Source organism: Salvia hispanica, chromosome 4 (assembly GCF_023119035.1).
Source record: "Salvia hispanica cultivar TCC Black 2014 chromosome 4, UniMelb_Shisp_WGS_1.0, whole genome shotgun sequence".
Lineage (NCBI taxonomy): Eukaryota > Viridiplantae > Streptophyta > Magnoliopsida > Lamiales > Lamiaceae > Salvia > Salvia hispanica.
Window position 1 is genome coordinate 23,895,440 of NC_062968.1, and position 16,380 is coordinate 23,911,819.

Below are 16,380 nucleotides of genomic sequence, written 5' to 3' on the forward strand. Positions count from 1 at the left end.
CTGAGTTGTCTATTCATCTTTTTTCTTTTTATTAATATATATTGAAATAATGAATTTTCATTTTTTTTTCTCAAATATTACATGTGTACAAAATGATGTATGTTAGTGATGTTTCAAACGGCATCATTTCATCATTGGTGTGCAAAATTATATTTTAGTGATTTCGATTGTCCAAGTTATAACTAAATCTGAGATTGAATTACGCTAAAACGAATACCATGTGACAGTATTTCGATATTGATATGAACAAACACGTGTTTGGTTATATGGGTTCGATTAAAATTCTAGGAATTGGGTGTGCATTTAAAGAAGAAAAGATAAGCGAAATTTGGGAAAATGTCATACAATTAACTTGCATAATTTCATGATGATTTGCACAAAGTTGGATTTGATTGTTCAATACTGTATAACGCTTAAACTAATGAAGCCAAATTTGAGGGAAAATTATTTGGTTGGTTTCGGTCTTATCTTTAAAGGAGAAAATGAAGTGACATTGACTTGAAATATTTTATACTTTCTTCTTTTCTCGACTGCATTCAAACTACTTTAAACTCAAAAAAAAAATGGAACTACTTTAATCTCCAAGATGATACACGAAACAAATGTTATTAGACCATAAGTCATTATTCAATAAACAACCCACCAGATATTACTCCCTCCGTCCCACTTTAAGAGTCTCGGTTGAGTTTGGCACCGGTTTTAAGAAATACAAAGGAAAGTTGGTGAAAAAAGTTAGTGGAATGTGAGTCCTACTTTTATATATTAGTTTTATAATAAAATGTGAGTGGAAAAAATGTGAGTGGAATGTGAGGCTTATTACCAATTATAGAATATTTCAACCGGGACTCCTAAAGTGGGACAGAGGGAGTATAAAATTAAAAAAAACAGTTTCTTTTCTTTACACTTGAATCTCACATTTATTTTCCAACTTTAGGTCGTATCTTCTTCAAAACCCCACACACGATACTCTAAACATTTAAAAAGATGGACTTTCTTGAAATATCAAATAATATTAGTAATATTCCTCGATCCCTTAAAATTGAGATTTCGGACCATACAAGTTTTAATACAAAATAGATAAAGTAAGAAAAAAAAAAGTGTTCATGGATAATGGCAAAAAAAAGTTCAAAAAATAAAAAATAACAAATTTTAATAGACACCAAAATGGCGAAAATACTTTTTTTAGGACTTAGTGCAACATTGCTCCTCTTAAAATAAAAACCTCAAAGTCGTATGACTGATGAAATGTTATTACAACACTAAATATCAAAATTTGGATACAGTGCAGCTCAGCTATAACTTGGCCATAATTTACATATATTCCATTAATTTTAGTTTATGCAAGTTATAGGCAAACCAACCCTAGTACTTGCCCTTTCCTCTATTGCCACCACCACTCTTTCCTTTGTTATCAAACTTTCCCTTACTTCCAAACTTCCCACCACCACTCTTTCCTCTATTGCCACTCTTTCCTCTATCATCAGCACCCTTTCCTCTATAGCCACTCTTTCCTCTATCATCACTGCCCTTTCCTCTATTGCTACTCATTCCTCTCTTGCTATTCTTTCCAAACTTCTTTCCTTTCTTGTTCTGTTGGCTCTTAAGATAAGAAACACGGTCCGCCTTCTTTTGTCGATCCTTGCTAACCTGGTTGAGATCCTTGATCTCAGATCGGACATGGGCATTGTGTACCGGTCTTTTAAGGTTTCTTCCGCCCTTGAATCCCCGTTTGTCCCCTCGGAAACCAGAAGCACCTGCGAAGAAAAAGTCAAGATGATCAAACACAGATTTGTCTCTTGCCTTTATTGTTCAATTCAATATCGCAGATAGAATTGTTTGATTGTTGTAATCAATGGTGTCATTGCCTCCTAGGAGAGAAGACAATCATGGAATAGTAGGCTAGTATCCAAGATTACCTGATGAACTAGCACTTCCATCTGCAGTGCTGTCGTTTGTTCCTCTAAGAGATACCTTGCTGTGTGATTTTTCTTTCCATCTCTTGTAGATCCCGGTGCTCTTGGCTTTCACTTTCGCGCCACTTTCTGTTTTAATCTGTTCAAGCCAGAATTACACGCAAACAAATGTGCGACCAGTTAAGAAGAGCCAAATAAATGAACTTAAAAGGCATAATTTTACTTGCAAATAAAATGTACCTTCCCACTGGCCGTCACACGATCTCCATTATTCAGCTTGATATACTTTTTGCTTCTCTGCACAGCACAAGGATGGCAGGTCAAATTAGAATACAGATGCTCATGAGTTCGTGGGTGCCTCTCTTTTTATATTTTATTGGAAAAATGAAGATTGGTATTATTAGAAGAGCAGCTTGTAGTACCTTGTCCCAATGATATGTAGATTTCTGCTTCTGCATTCCAGAACCATCATCGGCATTGATGTCTAGAACTGCAGCATCCAACCTGTTCATTAAAGGATAGGTTAATCTCCATCCGCACATGATAGTCAAATGAACACTAGATTGCAAACTTTGGGGCATTTTGCAGGGAGTGAAATATCGGGTTCAGTGATTGAGGGCTCAAAGATTTCATGCTATAAGAAGATACCAAGATAATTTATATAGTACTAGTACTTTTTTATCAACAAATGTCACGCTCACCTATTTGATTCGAAGCCTTGGTTACCTCTCACTGCAAGTCCTGCTTCAAAATGCTGTAATTGACAGAGAAATGAAAAGGGGTTATCTCAAATATAATAGACCATCAAATCAATTGAGTGTAAAAACTACTCCATCCGTCCATCATGAGTGTGCATCATTGTCACAGGTTTTAATAAAATGTTAGGTGGATATTTAGTTAGTGAAGAGAGTATATCATCAAGGGAAAAAAGTGGGCAAGGCTTTTTGTAAATAAGGATTATTTTTTCACAAAAGAATTTTGCTCTCTTTTTGGATGGCTGGATGCCTTATGCCAATTGTTGCACACTGTTGGTGGACAGAGGGGGTATGTTATAAGAGATGAATAGTATGCAAGAGATTGTAAAGTACAAGAGGTAGTGACAGGTGTTGTGTGAAGTTGATCAAACTAACAACTGTAAGTAAAGCGATGGAAACCAATAGATTGAGTAATTTACCTGATTTACAGGTACAGAACTTATGAAATACTCATCATCTTTGAAACTCTGGGTTTTCCTTTTCATGCCAGATACTGCACAGAATAAAGAAGAGAAGCGGTCAAACTATCATGCTAATGTCTATCTGCTTAAATCGTGAAACTCTCCAAGCATCAAATATCAGTGTCTATGCCAAATACAAGTAGATCAAAAAATTACTAATAAACAAAAACAAAGCATCCTCGTGTCTTTTGTCCATCCATATGAGACAAGTCAATTTCTTGAACCACAGCTAATCTGTGTTAAATTGTCTTTCCCCAACACTCATTCCAACTGATACAGAAACTCCCTGAGTTCCATCTAATACTCTCTCACGTAATATTTTATAGTATAACATTTGAAGTTCAAAAAAGGCACCTTGTTTCCGCTTGGTTTTTGGAATGTCATCAGCTTCAGTTTCCTACAGCAAAAAAGAACTTACTAAATTAACTGCAGAAGACACACAGAAGTAAGCAATAAATTCATTAACTTGCAATGGTCAAAATAATAAAGATGGAGAGGACAGAGTTTCAGGGATTTGCTCGGCCCACTTCTATGTCAGAACACATTACAAACGGTAGATGGGAGTTGACAAAAAAAAGAAAGAAGACTTATTTTATCAATACATAATAAAGGGCAAGGAAACATAAACACGGCTGCCAAAAGAAAATAAGTGGCATCAATCCTCATACTCTAGACACTGTCTCAGTCAAATACCAAGTAGCAAGCAGTTTATTGGTGAATACGAAAAATCAGTCCATCATACAGTCATACATTTACAATATTTTGCTAAATCTATTACCTTCTTAGCATCATCATCTCTGGAACGCTGTTGCTGAACTTTATTAATCACCTCCTCGTGAACAGCTCTTTTAATCTTCATTATATCAGACCATTGACTAGCAGATCCCTGAAATTTAACTTTTTGGTGAAGATGGCATATCAAAATGATTTTTTTAAAGACTAAAAGTCAATGAAAGGATGGACAATAATATGTTACCTGATGATTTTTTGATTTTGCAGCATCCCCTTCAGCTTCCAGAATGGTTTGCTTGGGTCTGTTGAGATAGGTCATGCAATGGTGGGAGATTAGGAAAAGAGACAAAGAAAATCGCAGTCCTAATGTACCGATAAGAAAGTTGATTTAAGACATACCTAAATGCTTTTAGACGCTCAGAAAAGGCCAAAGCTGTTAGTTCGTCGCCACCCAAGACATTCCTAAACATTGGATGTAAACCTTCACGAGGCAATTTTTTCACTCTTTTAATGGACTCCTTGGATGGTTTCGCTTTCGTCTTTGAGTACAATCCAAATGCTTTCGATAAAGGTCCCTTCAAAGTACTCAATTCTGCAGATGAATCAAGTATTTCTCGGACTCTGTCTGAAATCAGATCTATAGGTCTCTGGGGCAAACGCCCATAAACAGTGTCTCCATTCGCCATGGCTTGATCTATTCTAGTCATAATATCATCCATATCTTTCAGCAGCTCTTCCTCTGTTGGAGCAGGCCTGATCGGTTTCGAGAGAAAGAGATGAAGGTCTAACATGTAAGCAATGTCCTCTGATGTAACAAAAGAATATGCAGCGCCGGTTCGACCAGCTCTTGCAGCTCTCCCCACACGATGTACAAAGAGCTTGGGTTTCGGAGGAAAGTCGAAATTGATCACATTATCAAGTAAGGGGATGTCAATTCCTCTTGCAGCCACATCTGTCACAATCAGCAACATAGTCTTTCTAGCCCTAAATTCTGATACATGAATCTTGCGGGCATCATGATCCATATCTCCATAACAAACAGATGCCTTGATACCATCTTCTTTGAACATAGCATAGAGAAACTCGACATGATATTTGGTTGCAACAAAAATTAGAGTCTGTTCGTCAGAACGTATATGATCCCTTACCAAATAAAGCACTGCAGCATGTTTTTCTTCCTCTCTTAAAGTGAAAAAGCAAAGTTTCAAGTCCGGACTTATCTTCGTCTCCAAATCGAGCCTGACTAGTTGAGGATCCCTAAGACCAGCCTTTGCAAACTCAGCAAGGGCACTCGGTAAAGTTGCACTGAAAAGCAAAGTCTGACGATTCTCGCTCAGCTGTGCAAGGATCTTGTGCAACTGTTCTGCAAATCCCATGCTAAAGAGGCAGTCGGCTTCATCAAAAACAACATATTCCACAGTGCGTAAAGACATGTCCTCAACCTCTTCCAAATGATGCATAAGCCTACCAGGAGTAGCAATTATGTAATCAGGACGCTGTGCCAATTCCTCAAATTGGCTTTCCATACTATCACCACCAACTAGTAAGCTAGCGCGAAGGCCTACACAGGAAAAGCAACTTTGAAGCGGAAATTTCACATCTTACACATACATCGCAAGATTTATGAATAAGAACATGCACCTTTATGTAGACTATGACCAATCAACTCAAATCAATATAGCCACTCAATAATGGTAGCTACTTTCTATATACCTCAAATGATGTAACCATACAGACGGACAAATAAGATAATTACTTCAGTTCAAGTAAAGCAAATCCAATAAATCACAAGTACCATAACACAAACATATATCTAGCCACTTACATCTCTATAGTGCTAGCCCTTTACAGGGCTCCAAACATTCACCATCATCACTAATCAAGATCTATGATAAAGTGACCATTTTTACCTACTATATCTCCAAAGATGGCAAGCTACCACAAGCAACTCTACACAAAACTAGCTAATGAAGCTTAAAACACAGTTAATTCTCAAAATTCAAAAATAAAACAAACAAAAAAACACAATTTTCATCCGTTTGTCCATTTAATCACACCACTAATTAACAACAAAATTCAAAACAGGATCAAATTACCTGTATAGCGGCCAAGTTCTTTGGCGAATTTGAAAGTCTGAAGAGCTAAGTCACGCGTGGGCGACAGAATAAGAGCCCTAACTCCAGCCTGCGGCACGTGCTGCTGGAGTTTCTGGAGCATGGGAATCAGAAACGCCGCCGTCTTGCCAGAGCCAGTGCGTGCCATGGCGACGACGTCGTATCCTGTGATAATCAATGGCATGGTTTTCCTCTGAATGGGCGTCGGAACCCTGTAACCCTTCTTCTTCACCCCATTGTAGATGTTGAGACTCAGTCCCAGAGACTCGAATCCGCATGATTTCGATTTCTTTGCTTGCTCCTGTTTCTTCTTGAGCTCCGTTTTCGAAGCAGCCAGAATGCCTCCGGCTCTCATCGTGGCGGCGCCGCTTCGTGTAGGTATCGGAAAATGCGGTTAGTCTGTGTGGGAATTGAGATTTAGGGTTTATGCTACATATATCTACGGGAATTCGTTTGTTTTTTATAATCACCTAGGATTTTACATAAATAATCATTACTTGTTTATATAAATTTTATATATTACCTATTATATTCGTAACCTACCCTCTTTCAATTTGTATATTTGTAAATAATTGTAATTCATTACTCACATTCTTAATATTGCGTTGTCGTATATGAAGACTTTAAATATGAAATCGTACTCAGAAATAATTTAATATCAATCATGACTTTAAATATGAAATTGTACTCGAAAACAATTTAATAGCAATCAGTTATTAGACTTATTGAACAATTTTAACCAATCGATTGATCGATTGGAAGTTGGAACGAAAATTAAGGAAAAAAAGTGTTGTACTCCCTCCGTTTGCGACTAAGAGTCTCATTTCATTCAGCCGCGAATTTTAAAAAATGTTAAGAAAAGTGAGTAGAAGAAAGTTAGTGGAGTATGGGTCTCACTTGTATTTAATAGTTTTAAATTACACGTGAGTAAAATGAGTTGGTGGAATATGGAGCCTCTTTACTATTTATTTATGATAATTATGAATTGAGACTCCTATTCGCGGATGGACTAAAATGATAAAACGGGACTCCTATTCGCGGACAGAGGGAGTACAAATTATTGTAATCACAGATTAAGAGCATCTTCAACTATTTACACTAAACTCAAATTCGATATTAATGTGAATGTCGCATTTAATACTACTATAATTTACTTCAACCATTTACGTTAAACTCAAACTTAAAAAACTATTCTCTATATTATAATTTTTACAAAATTTTAGAAAAGTTTGTGTAAACCTAAAAGTAGTTTTTTTTCCTAAAAAACTAAAATTATGATTAGTTTTGGAGACTCGTTGAAGATAGTTTCATATTTGAGTGTATGATTGAATATTGGTCTAATCAATCAACCGACTACATCCAAAGATGTGAACAATTTATAAAAAGGTTTCATTTGATAGGAATCACACATTCGGATGATGTATTTTTATAATCTATGTCGAATAGAAATAATCTATGTCATCAACTTAATATAGTAAATTCTTAAAACAAAAAAATTGAAAAAATTGCATTATCCCGAAGTCTTAGGTAGGCCGTTAACTGTGTTTCCAATCAAAACTACAATCATTACAGAGACAAGAGAGAGATGAATCAAAGCTACAATCATTTCTTCTGAATAAGGTTTACCCGAATGCACAATGAACACCAATCCAGATCGACCTCTATCTCAGCGGCCGCTACCGCTGAAGGACCCATCGCCGCTTCCCGCGGCGGAGGCGCCGCCGAATTCCGATATTCAGCCTAAAAATCCCGATGCCATCTTGAGCGGCAGCGGAACCTGGTGCATTTTCTTACGTTTGATTGTTTTTATTTCCAATTGGCATCGATTATTGAGCATTGAATTTGTTTTTCATTTTGTATTTCATTATTGAGCATCGATTATTGAGCATTGAAGCTAGGGTTAGCCGCCTGTGATCAATTTTTTTTAATGAAAGAAATAATCCGTTTAGGATTATGCGATAATTTTTATTCAGAATTGCAGCTTTATCAATAAAGATAAGAATGCAAGGACAGGTTAAAATTGGTTGAAACTAGCTTTAGCTGCCTGTGATCAAGGGTGATATATTGAGAGAGATTATTTGTTTTCAGAGAAATAATCTATTTGGAAAATTATGTGATACTTTTTATTCAAAATTGCAGCTTGCTGACTAGAGATAAGAATGCGAGGATAAGTTATGGATATTCCAGTTTCAAGGGTAAGCGTTCGACCATGGAGGATTATTACGAGATAAAGATATCAGAAGTCCAGGGTAAAATGGTTGCCCTTTTTGGCGTTTATGATGGTACGTCGCTATAATGGAAACAAACAAAGATTTTGTTTATGCTGTAATGTATTGATGGAGAAGGTGAAAATTGTTTGATGGAATAACTCGTTTTATTCTTACGTTTGATGCCAGGGCATGGTGGGTTCAGAACTGCGGAGTACCTTAAGAAGAATCTCTTTACTAATCTCGGAAGCCACCCCCATTTTATCAAAGATACAAAGTTAGCTATTGGTATTAATTTCGAGATTCTGATTTTGGAGAGTGATGGTGAATGTGATATTGGAAAAACTGAGGTGGTGTATCTTTCTTGATTGCAGTTGAAGCATTCAAGCAAACTGATACGGAATACCTCAATGAGGAGAAGGGTCAACAGAAAGATGCGGGTTCGACTGCATCAACTGCTGTCCTCGTACAGGACAAGATCTTTGTTGCAAATGTGGGAGATTCTAGAGTTGTTGCTTCTAGAGCCGGCTCAGGTTTGATGCCAACTTGGGAACTCGATCTTTTTGCATTTAGTATTTTTATATAAATATGTGAAATATTTAGTATTTTGTTGATAAGAGAACTTCTCATATCCAACCCATATTGGGTAGTGATATATTTGCTTCATAGCATATCTAGTAAGCCATAAAGAATTGCCCAAAAACATTGGACGAACATGATAAGTTACAGAATTTCCAAAGATCAACTTCTTGTCTCTTTTGGATCGTTTTACATATGCTGAGATCTCGAGACATTACCTCTAGCACTTCACTGACACATTGCTTCTTTATGTAGCTATTCCATTGTCGATTGACCACAAGCCTGATAGGACTGATGAACGTGAACGGATTGAAAAGGCTGGTGGTTTCATCGTTTGGGCTGGTAAATTTGAATTCTCATCTCTTCTGTTCCTGTCAATTGTATTTTGCAGTCAGATATGTACTACAGTGAGCTGCAGCAATATCGGAGTATTTGATTTAACTGCCATCATTATGAGCATTGAAACATTAGCTGAATAATTTTGGACCGTAGTACTAAACCATAGTGCTTAAATTTTATCATTTTTGTTGTCATTCACATTACTTTCTGTTTATTTTGTATCCGACACGTATATATCTTAAATACCTCGTACCAATATGGTGCCGATTCTTGTCATGGTTTCTGGAGTGTCCACCAAAATAGGAGTATTGGCTGACACGTTTAAATACTGAAATCGAAATGTTGTCCGTCCACCCCCCTGCCTTCTGGCTGCATATTTAGCTACTTTTTTTTGCTTCAACACTTTGCCTTGAGACTTAACATCTCTTGGTCAGGAACATGGAGGGTTGGTGGTGTTCTTGCTGTTTCTCGAGCATTTGGGGATAAACTTCTTAGACCATATGTAGTGGCTGAGCCTGAAATTCAGGTATTGTTATTGCATTTACTTACTACTCGGTGTCAAACTTTCTCCTACTTGCATTCTAGATGCTTTAGTGGCTCAAAACACTGATAATATCTACAGCAGCTATTATGTTTTATCGATACCATCTCCCTTGTTTTGACATTTGTTATGGAATATAGGAAGAACAAATTGATGGTGTAGATTTTCTTATAATTGCCAGCGACGGGCTATGGAATGTCCTCTCAAATAAGGTAGTCCTCTCTATAACTTGCATTCATAACGGATGGATGATTTATCGTTGCATGTGCACATATTCTTAAGTCGAACTGTATGATACTTGTCATTCGTCCAGGATGCTGTAAATATCGTGCAAGGCATACCAGATGCTGAAGCAGCATCAAGAAAACTGGTGGAAGAAGCCTATGGCAAGGGCAGTTCTGACAACATCACCTGTTTAGTCGTTCGATTTGAGAACTGACGATCAGACAACAAAATCGTATCGGCTGTTTTCTTTTTCTTTTTTCGATTAAAGCCCGTGATTGTAGGAGTATGTTTCTTTATTGCAGATTTTATCAGTACGCAACAACATGCTACTGTTTCTGGTTGTATTTTCAAACAATCTTTTTTATGTAATTTCGGAGCTAAAACAGTTTCTCCAATGCTTCTGGTATTAACTGTAAATTAATTGAATAGAGTTATGTTTTCATATTATTCAGAAATACATGCAGTTTACTCGACTTAATATTGTTATACTACATTTTGCTTATGCAAATAAGAATTACTTACTAAATAAATTGATTTAGCTGGTAACTTTTGTTCAACTTTGAAACTTTGTAACACTTTCACTTTTTCATCTACATCAATACAAAATTTGAAATGCTAATATTCATTGGCGTCTTTGTAGCAAACTAGAAATTCAAAATTTTCAGAAGTTGCTTAATTTGCTTCGAATTGATGACTACATAATATTAAAACTTTCAACAAAAGTTCGGCTTAAATTACAAATTAGATTAAAATTCATTATTATTGTAAACTCAACCCTTTAATTATATACATTTCATATTACAGAATACCATTTTTCATGTACATTGAAAATAAAATAGTAAATTAAAATGTAGAGTTTCAGCTCTCCTTCAAATAAGTGACACACACATATCCTACTCAAAAACGAGAAAAAGTATAACTAAAACCAACTTCTGAAAACTACATCATACTTTCTTCTTTTGCAGTCACCAATCTATGGGTGAATTCAAAGAGACGCTGAGATCAAACAAGTCTGCCATCTAAGATAACTTAAGCAACGTACGAAAATATGCAAGATACGAGTTGCAGACGCGTCTCCAATCAAACATCAACACGGAACTGAAAACACAACGGGGTAAAATATTCAGCAGCAACTGCTCGACGCATCACTAGACTCGGGAGGCTTCTGCTTGAAAATGTTCTTTTTGTTACCAGCTAATCCCTCGGCCAAGAGACTGGGCGTTTCCAAGATCTGTCGGTATAACATAAAATTAAAACCAAGCTAAGAGTGTGCAACGCAATATCCACAGCGTCTTTATATGTTTGAAACGAGAAATTCAATGATAGATTGTGCAAAAACCTACTGACCTTCAAGACAAGTTCCTCAAAACACTGCTCCACGTTGACACGAGTTTTGGCACTACATTCGATGAAGAGGCAACCATATTCCCTTGCAAAGTCAATCCCTTCTTTTTTGCTGACAACCCTTTCACTCTCCTGCAAAAGATGTTAACGTTAACAAAGCTTATCGCAGGAGTAAAAGCACCACCACACAGAAATGATGGAACTCTGAATAATGAACCAGCTAGTGCTAACAAGGGGAATACCTTATCAACTTTGTTACCAACTAGCATCTTGATGCAGTCCTGGTTTGTGGAGTAGAGATCAATTTCTTTAGCCCAAATATCAGATAGATTCGTAAAGGTGTCTCGTCGTGTCACATCATATACTGTGCCGTGAAACACGGATTTGAGGGTAAGAAACCGGGAAAGGCAAAGTAAAAATCAATGTTTATTTGGTATTTACAATGTGGCTAAAGAGTGAAGTGACAAGAAATAGAACTCACAGCTCCAGAAATTTGATCAATAACAGAAATGCAAGAGCAACAAGGAAACACAAATAAAAATCTTTGAACATACCCATGATGATTCCTTGAGCACCTCGGTAGTAGGAACTAGTCAAAGTCCGAAATCTTTCCTGTCCAGCTGCAAAAGGGAAGTTTGTTTGTGATTTCTCTCTTTATTTAGAATGTCTAGTGAAAACTTTTATCTTATCTATGTGACAATGACATTAGTCTTTATTTAATGAAGCAGGTCATTGCAGCATTCTTACCTGTATCCCAGATTGCAAGCTTCAATTTCTTTCCTCCAAGTGTTACGTGTTTTACCTTAAAATCCACTCCTGTAGTAGAAAATGGAACGTTATAGTGCCAGAGCCCAGAGGTAACATATACTTGAGACCACGCATGAAAGAATAGTATTCATAATTCAAATATAGACAACTCCCAAGATGGAGACCAGGCCATCCTCGAGAAAACATGCTTTGCTTAGTTTCTTGGTACAAACGGCTATACAAGTAGGTACATACAGAGGGGTGGTTCTGTTTTACAGTAGAAAAGTGAGAATGGTTGTAAAAGGATTTGAGTACAACAAGAAGCAAGAAATATAAAAAAATTCAAGTTCGGCTACACTGACCATAAACCAACTTTTGGGGATAGTTTGGATTATATAGACAGTTGTACATGACATAGGAAATATGAAACTTAACCCCAATTGTACTACAAAAGCAAAGAAAATATTGGCTAAGAAACCACATAACTTAATTTTTTTAGAACACCAAAAGAGGTTGGGGTTGGTTAGATGAATAGCCTGCATTTGCCCCAATCCATGGATGGGAACTACTAACATTTTCCTATGATCTACTGAAGGTTCGGTTTCCGCTCCCAAACATAGAACTACTTTGTCCCCACTATCCTCAAATATATCAAAAACCATCCAACTCCAAAAACCTAACAATTAGGTTAGTATCATTAAAGCAAATGAGGGGCAGAGGGGGGAAGCCCCAATAACAAATCCATACATTAGCCGGAGCTATATCAATAATGACAACAATTCCCCAATCCTATCAATTGAGACCTTACACAAAGGATCAAAACCTCCACACTGAAATTCCAAAATTGTGACCACATTAACTTCAATCAATAATCTGATAAAACAAAAACAAGCATATGCAGATCACACAGCACGAAGAAGATCGATCATTGAGCTACCGATTGTGGGAGAGAGCTCCTCGAAAGCATCAGATGTAAAACTCAGCAAAAGACTGCTTTTTCCAACCCCAGAATCCCCAATCATCAGCAACTTGAACAGATAATCGAATTCTGGCGCTTCTCCAGATGATGACGCCATATCTTGTCAAATTCTTTCGATCAACCTGATCCCCACAAAATCAAAACTCAGAATACTGACCGATCAAGACAAAAAGCCACAAAAAACAGATTGGAAATATGACCTAAAATTGAATGCAGATCTGATGTAAACGTCAATTATGCACTTAAATATGAATATTAATTAATTTCGTGCTTGAATACGTAAACGACTGTAAATTAATACGATGGTGGAGTCTGGAGAAAGTAAAGTGATGAAATTGGGCTAAAGCGGTCGTTTGGGGAAATATTTTTTTTCTCGTGACGGTGGGAAACGGCGACTGATTAGGATGCAAATGTTGTACTCTCTGCTTGAAGGATTGTACCTTTTTCTGTTAATCATTAGTGTGAGATTTATTGTTACGTGGCATACATGCTATTTTATACAATTATATTCTATTTTTCATTCATTCGAGATTGTTGCATTAATTTATTATTGTATTTTAGTGATATGATAGCATAAATTATGTTAACAATATTTCACAAGCTTTACTAAGTAATACTTGTAGTATTTTTTCAGGGAATATAAGATAAAAGAAACATATGGAGCACTTATTATTTTAAATTTGTTATTGAATTTGATACTTCAAAATGTTTGTGAACTTTTAGGTGCGATTAAGAGCATCTCCAATGCCGGCTAGCCGATTCACGTCGCTAGTCGGTCGGCTAGTCGAACCATTGGAGTAGGCCAGCGGAAAATCGGCCAAAATTTCGGCGTGGGCTAGCCGATGGCGTGGCGCTGGCCGCCAATGTGGCGTGCCGATCGGCCAGCGCCGTATTTTCGATTTTTTTTTTTTTGAAAACCTATATAAACGCGATTTTAGTTTCATTTTCATTTGCACCACTTGTTTTAACGAGTTTTCGCTCTCTCTACATTTTTGTACAAGAGCATCATCGAGCGATGGATCACAACAACGAGTCCAGTCCGGCGATGAGTGGATCTCAGACTCCCACGGTACCGTGAGATGCCGGATGGGGCCGGATGGGCGGGCGAGATGGGCCCGGGGTTTAACGTCCCTTGGAATCGGTGATGGGGATGATGGGCGGAGCGCGGGGGGTGGGAACCGGGGGGATGCCGTGGGGTATGTCGGGCGGCGCATAGGCCGGCGGTGGGCGAGGGTAGGGAGGTATGCCCCAGATGCTGGCGGCAGATGATGCAGCGAGATGATGGGTATGCATCACAGGGATGCGAGGGGTCACCCGCGGGGGCGGGGGACACGGTCTATCGTCCCTCTCTGGATTTTTTGACGACTTCGTCTCACACGTCGACCCCAGGTGGAGACGCAGTTCACTGGCGATGACCTTTTGTCATTGCATGACATGAGGATCGATCTCGGGGATCCGGACACTCCCGTTCCAGCGGGGTGGGCCGCGGCGAAAAAGAAGAAGACGAAGGGGAAGGCCAAGGCGGTCGGCGAGTCGTCGCAGCCCGGTGTTGACGACACCCCCGCCCGGAGGAAGTGGACGGAGGATGAGTACGTCGGGGTGGCCAGGGGGTGGTTGGAGGTGTGCGACGATCCGCTGGTTGCGAACAACCAGCGGGTCGTCAACATGTGGGCGAAGATTAGAGCTGCCTACAGGAGGCACCGCCCGCACGGGAAGGACTTCAGCGGGGAGGAGGTCCGGAAGGGGTGGGAGCGCATCGGGGCCGCGGTCGGCCGTTTTTCGGCGTTGTACGCCAACGCCCTCCGTCGGCTCACTAGTGGGCGAATGAGGAGGACGCCCGGAGGATAGCCGAGAGTCAGTTCCCCTTGGGGGGAAGTACAAGGATTTCCACTTCTAGGAATGCTATGAGTTGCTTTGAAGGACTCCGAGAAGTTCCGGGCGGGGTGCGACGCTGGGTGGCCGAAGAAGCAGAGGCTGAACTATTCCGGCAACTATAGCGGCAGCAGCGGCGGATCCCACGACCTCCCCCGGGATGCCGAGGAGTTTCCGGCCCCTCCATCCTATGCTCGTCGCCCTCGCCCGGTTGGACAAAAGCGGGCGCAACGGGCAGCGAGGGGAGGATCCCCCCTATCGCCCCAGGAGGTCGTCTCGGCACCCCCCCCCCCCCACGCGAGTACACCTTCTTCTCGCGTCAAAAAATGCGGGAGCAGATGTACAAGGTCTTCCAAGATTGGAGGACCGCCACTGACCCCACGGAGAAGATGTTTCTTCACTCGATACTCGAGAGCATGCGAGTTGATTTGGATGCCGCGAGGGCACAGATGGGGGGTTCCGACGTGGGCTTAGATTCCCCGGGTGGCGGCGGCGCGGACGGCGGCGAGACGGCGAGGACGGCGGCGACGGCGACGAGGAGTGGAGAGGGCTCGTGTGTGGAAGCCCTTTTTTTAAAAAAAAAATCATGTATTTTTTTTTAATCTTTGTACTTTTTTTTTTTAATGAAATGAATTAATTTTCCCGTATCTATGTCGTAAATTTAATTCCGTAATTTAATCGTTATTTTAATTCCGTAAATGTAGTATTTTTTGAATTATTTTTATTGCGGCCGGCCTATGGCTCGGCCTAAATCTGATGTGGCTAGGTGGATTTTTAGTGCTGCTGACGTGGCAGGGAGAGAGAGTGGCTGGCCTATTTGCATTGGAGATGCTCTAATGTAAAAATTTATTGTGAAATTTCTTTTAATTTCCATTTATAGACTCGATTAAAATTACTCCATCCGTCCCGCTTTAGGAGTCCCGGTTGATCAATTTTGGGCGTCCCGCTTTAAGAGTCTCGGTTGAGATAAATTAAAAAAAAAATACCTACAGAGTGTTAAAAGTGGGTCCCAACATCCACTACAACTAATAAAAAAGTGTTAAAAGTGGCTCCCAACATCCACTACAATATTTATTTATTGGACACTCAATTAAAAGTGGATTATCCTGATCAAGCCTATAAATTAGGGCTGGTTATTCGGTCGGTTCTGTTAATAACCGAACCGACTTGTCGGTTAACCGATCCCAAAATGCCTTCAAAAAACTAACCGGAATCGACCCGATCTTCGGTTCGGTTACTTAATTAACCGACTTGGTTAGAACCGGTCGGTTCTCGGTTATGACCGAACTAACCGAATTGATTTAACTTATTCAAATGTATATTTTGCATGATTAAGGTTGTGATAAATAACTCAACCTACACCTAATCACACTATTAGTTTATCACCGAAAGTTGAATTAACTATTTCACGGTCATCCTTCAATGATCAATCATTCAATTCAATGATTCAATCTATAATATATAAAATTCTGAAATTTTCTCACAAAGATTGTTAATTGATTTTGTGTATTCTCAATTCTACGCATTTCTGCATGATTGTAAAACCGAAAACGTCAAATTTTTTATCATATT

At 38.9% G+C, this 16,380-nt stretch overlaps 3 protein-coding genes across 4 annotated transcripts; 1 reads left to right on the forward strand and 2 right to left on the reverse strand.

Annotated features, from left to right (window-relative positions):
* Nucleotides 1-1,209: 1,209 nt before the first annotated feature.
* On the reverse strand, nucleotides 1,210-6,409 carry LOC125222541 (putative DEAD-box ATP-dependent RNA helicase 29). The gene is made up of 11 exons (XM_048125212.1): nucleotides 5,958-6,409; nucleotides 4,261-5,422; nucleotides 4,106-4,163; nucleotides 3,908-4,015; nucleotides 3,484-3,526; nucleotides 3,088-3,161; nucleotides 2,615-2,667; nucleotides 2,336-2,417; nucleotides 2,154-2,210; nucleotides 1,917-2,052; nucleotides 1,210-1,754 (listed from the first exon to the last, which is right to left on the reverse strand). The coding sequence occupies exons 1-11, from the start codon at nucleotides 6,328-6,330 to the stop codon at nucleotides 1,363-1,365; spliced, it is 2,538 nt and encodes an 845-aa protein (XP_047981169.1). The 5' UTR covers nucleotides 6,331-6,409; the 3' UTR covers nucleotides 1,210-1,362.
* A 1,063-nt stretch (nucleotides 6,410-7,472) lies between these two features.
* Nucleotides 7,473-10,339, forward strand: LOC125217790 (probable protein phosphatase 2C 11). The gene is made up of 8 exons (XM_048119327.1): nucleotides 7,473-7,755; nucleotides 8,115-8,257; nucleotides 8,372-8,470; nucleotides 8,557-8,715; nucleotides 9,017-9,103; nucleotides 9,535-9,626; nucleotides 9,782-9,853; nucleotides 9,955-10,339. Exons 1-8 carry the CDS (start codon nucleotides 7,613-7,615, stop codon nucleotides 10,078-10,080), a joined length of 921 nt encoding a protein of 306 aa, XP_047975284.1. The 5' UTR covers nucleotides 7,473-7,612; the 3' UTR covers nucleotides 10,081-10,339.
* A 347-nt stretch (nucleotides 10,340-10,686) lies between these two features.
* Nucleotides 10,687-13,307, reverse strand: LOC125223502 (ras-related protein RABC1). Of its 2 annotated transcripts, none has more exons than XM_048126680.1 (7): nucleotides 13,238-13,307; nucleotides 12,895-13,058; nucleotides 11,958-12,026; nucleotides 11,765-11,830; nucleotides 11,453-11,574; nucleotides 11,214-11,342; nucleotides 10,687-11,097 (listed from the first exon to the last, which is right to left on the reverse strand). In XM_048126680.1, the coding sequence occupies exons 2-7, from the start codon at nucleotides 13,031-13,033 to the stop codon at nucleotides 10,990-10,992; spliced, it is 633 nt and encodes a 210-aa protein (XP_047982637.1). In that variant the 5' UTR covers nucleotides 13,034-13,058; nucleotides 13,238-13,307; the 3' UTR covers nucleotides 10,687-10,989. The 2 variants fall into 2 exon arrangements, with proteins under 2 accessions (XP_047982637.1, XP_047982636.1); XM_048126679.1 differs by having other exon boundaries at nucleotides 13,137-13,296.
* Nucleotides 13,308-16,380: the final 3,073 nt, after the last annotated feature.

Bases quoted from the DNA above. Each gene is read 5' to 3' on its own strand.
- LOC125222541 (XM_048125212.1), bottom strand. From the start codon at position 6,330: ATGAGAGCCGGAGGCATTCTGGCTGCTTCGAAAACGGAGCTCAAGAAG. The intron at 3,162-3,483 runs GTGCCTTTTTTG...TATTCTGTGCAG, and splicing joins AAAAACCAAGCGGAAACAAG to TATCTGGCATGAAAAGGAAA. The intron at 2,668-3,087 runs GTAAATTACTCA...TGTCAATTACAG, and splicing joins GTTCTGTACCTGTAAATCAG to CATTTTGAAGCAGGACTTGC.
- LOC125217790 (XM_048119327.1), top strand. From the start codon at position 7,613: ATGAACACCAATCCAGATCGACCTCTATCTCAGCGGCCGCTACCGCTG. The intron at 7,756-8,114 runs GTGCATTTTCTT...TCAAAATTGCAG, and splicing joins TTGAGCGGCAGCGGAACCTG to CTTGCTGACTAGAGATAAGA. The intron at 8,471-8,556 runs GTATTAATTTCG...TCTTGATTGCAG, and splicing joins AGATACAAAGTTAGCTATTG to TTGAAGCATTCAAGCAAACT.
- LOC125223502 (XM_048126680.1), bottom strand. From the start codon at position 13,033: ATGGCGTCATCATCTGGAGAAGCGCCAGAATTCGATTATCTGTTCAAG. The intron at 12,027-12,894 runs GTAGCTCAATGA...TTTCTACTACAG, and splicing joins GGAGCTCTCTCCCACAATCG to GAGTGGATTTTAAGGTAAAA. The intron at 11,575-11,764 runs GTATGTTCAAAG...TTCACGGCACAG, and splicing joins TGCTCAAGGAATCATCATGG to TATATGATGTGACACGACGA.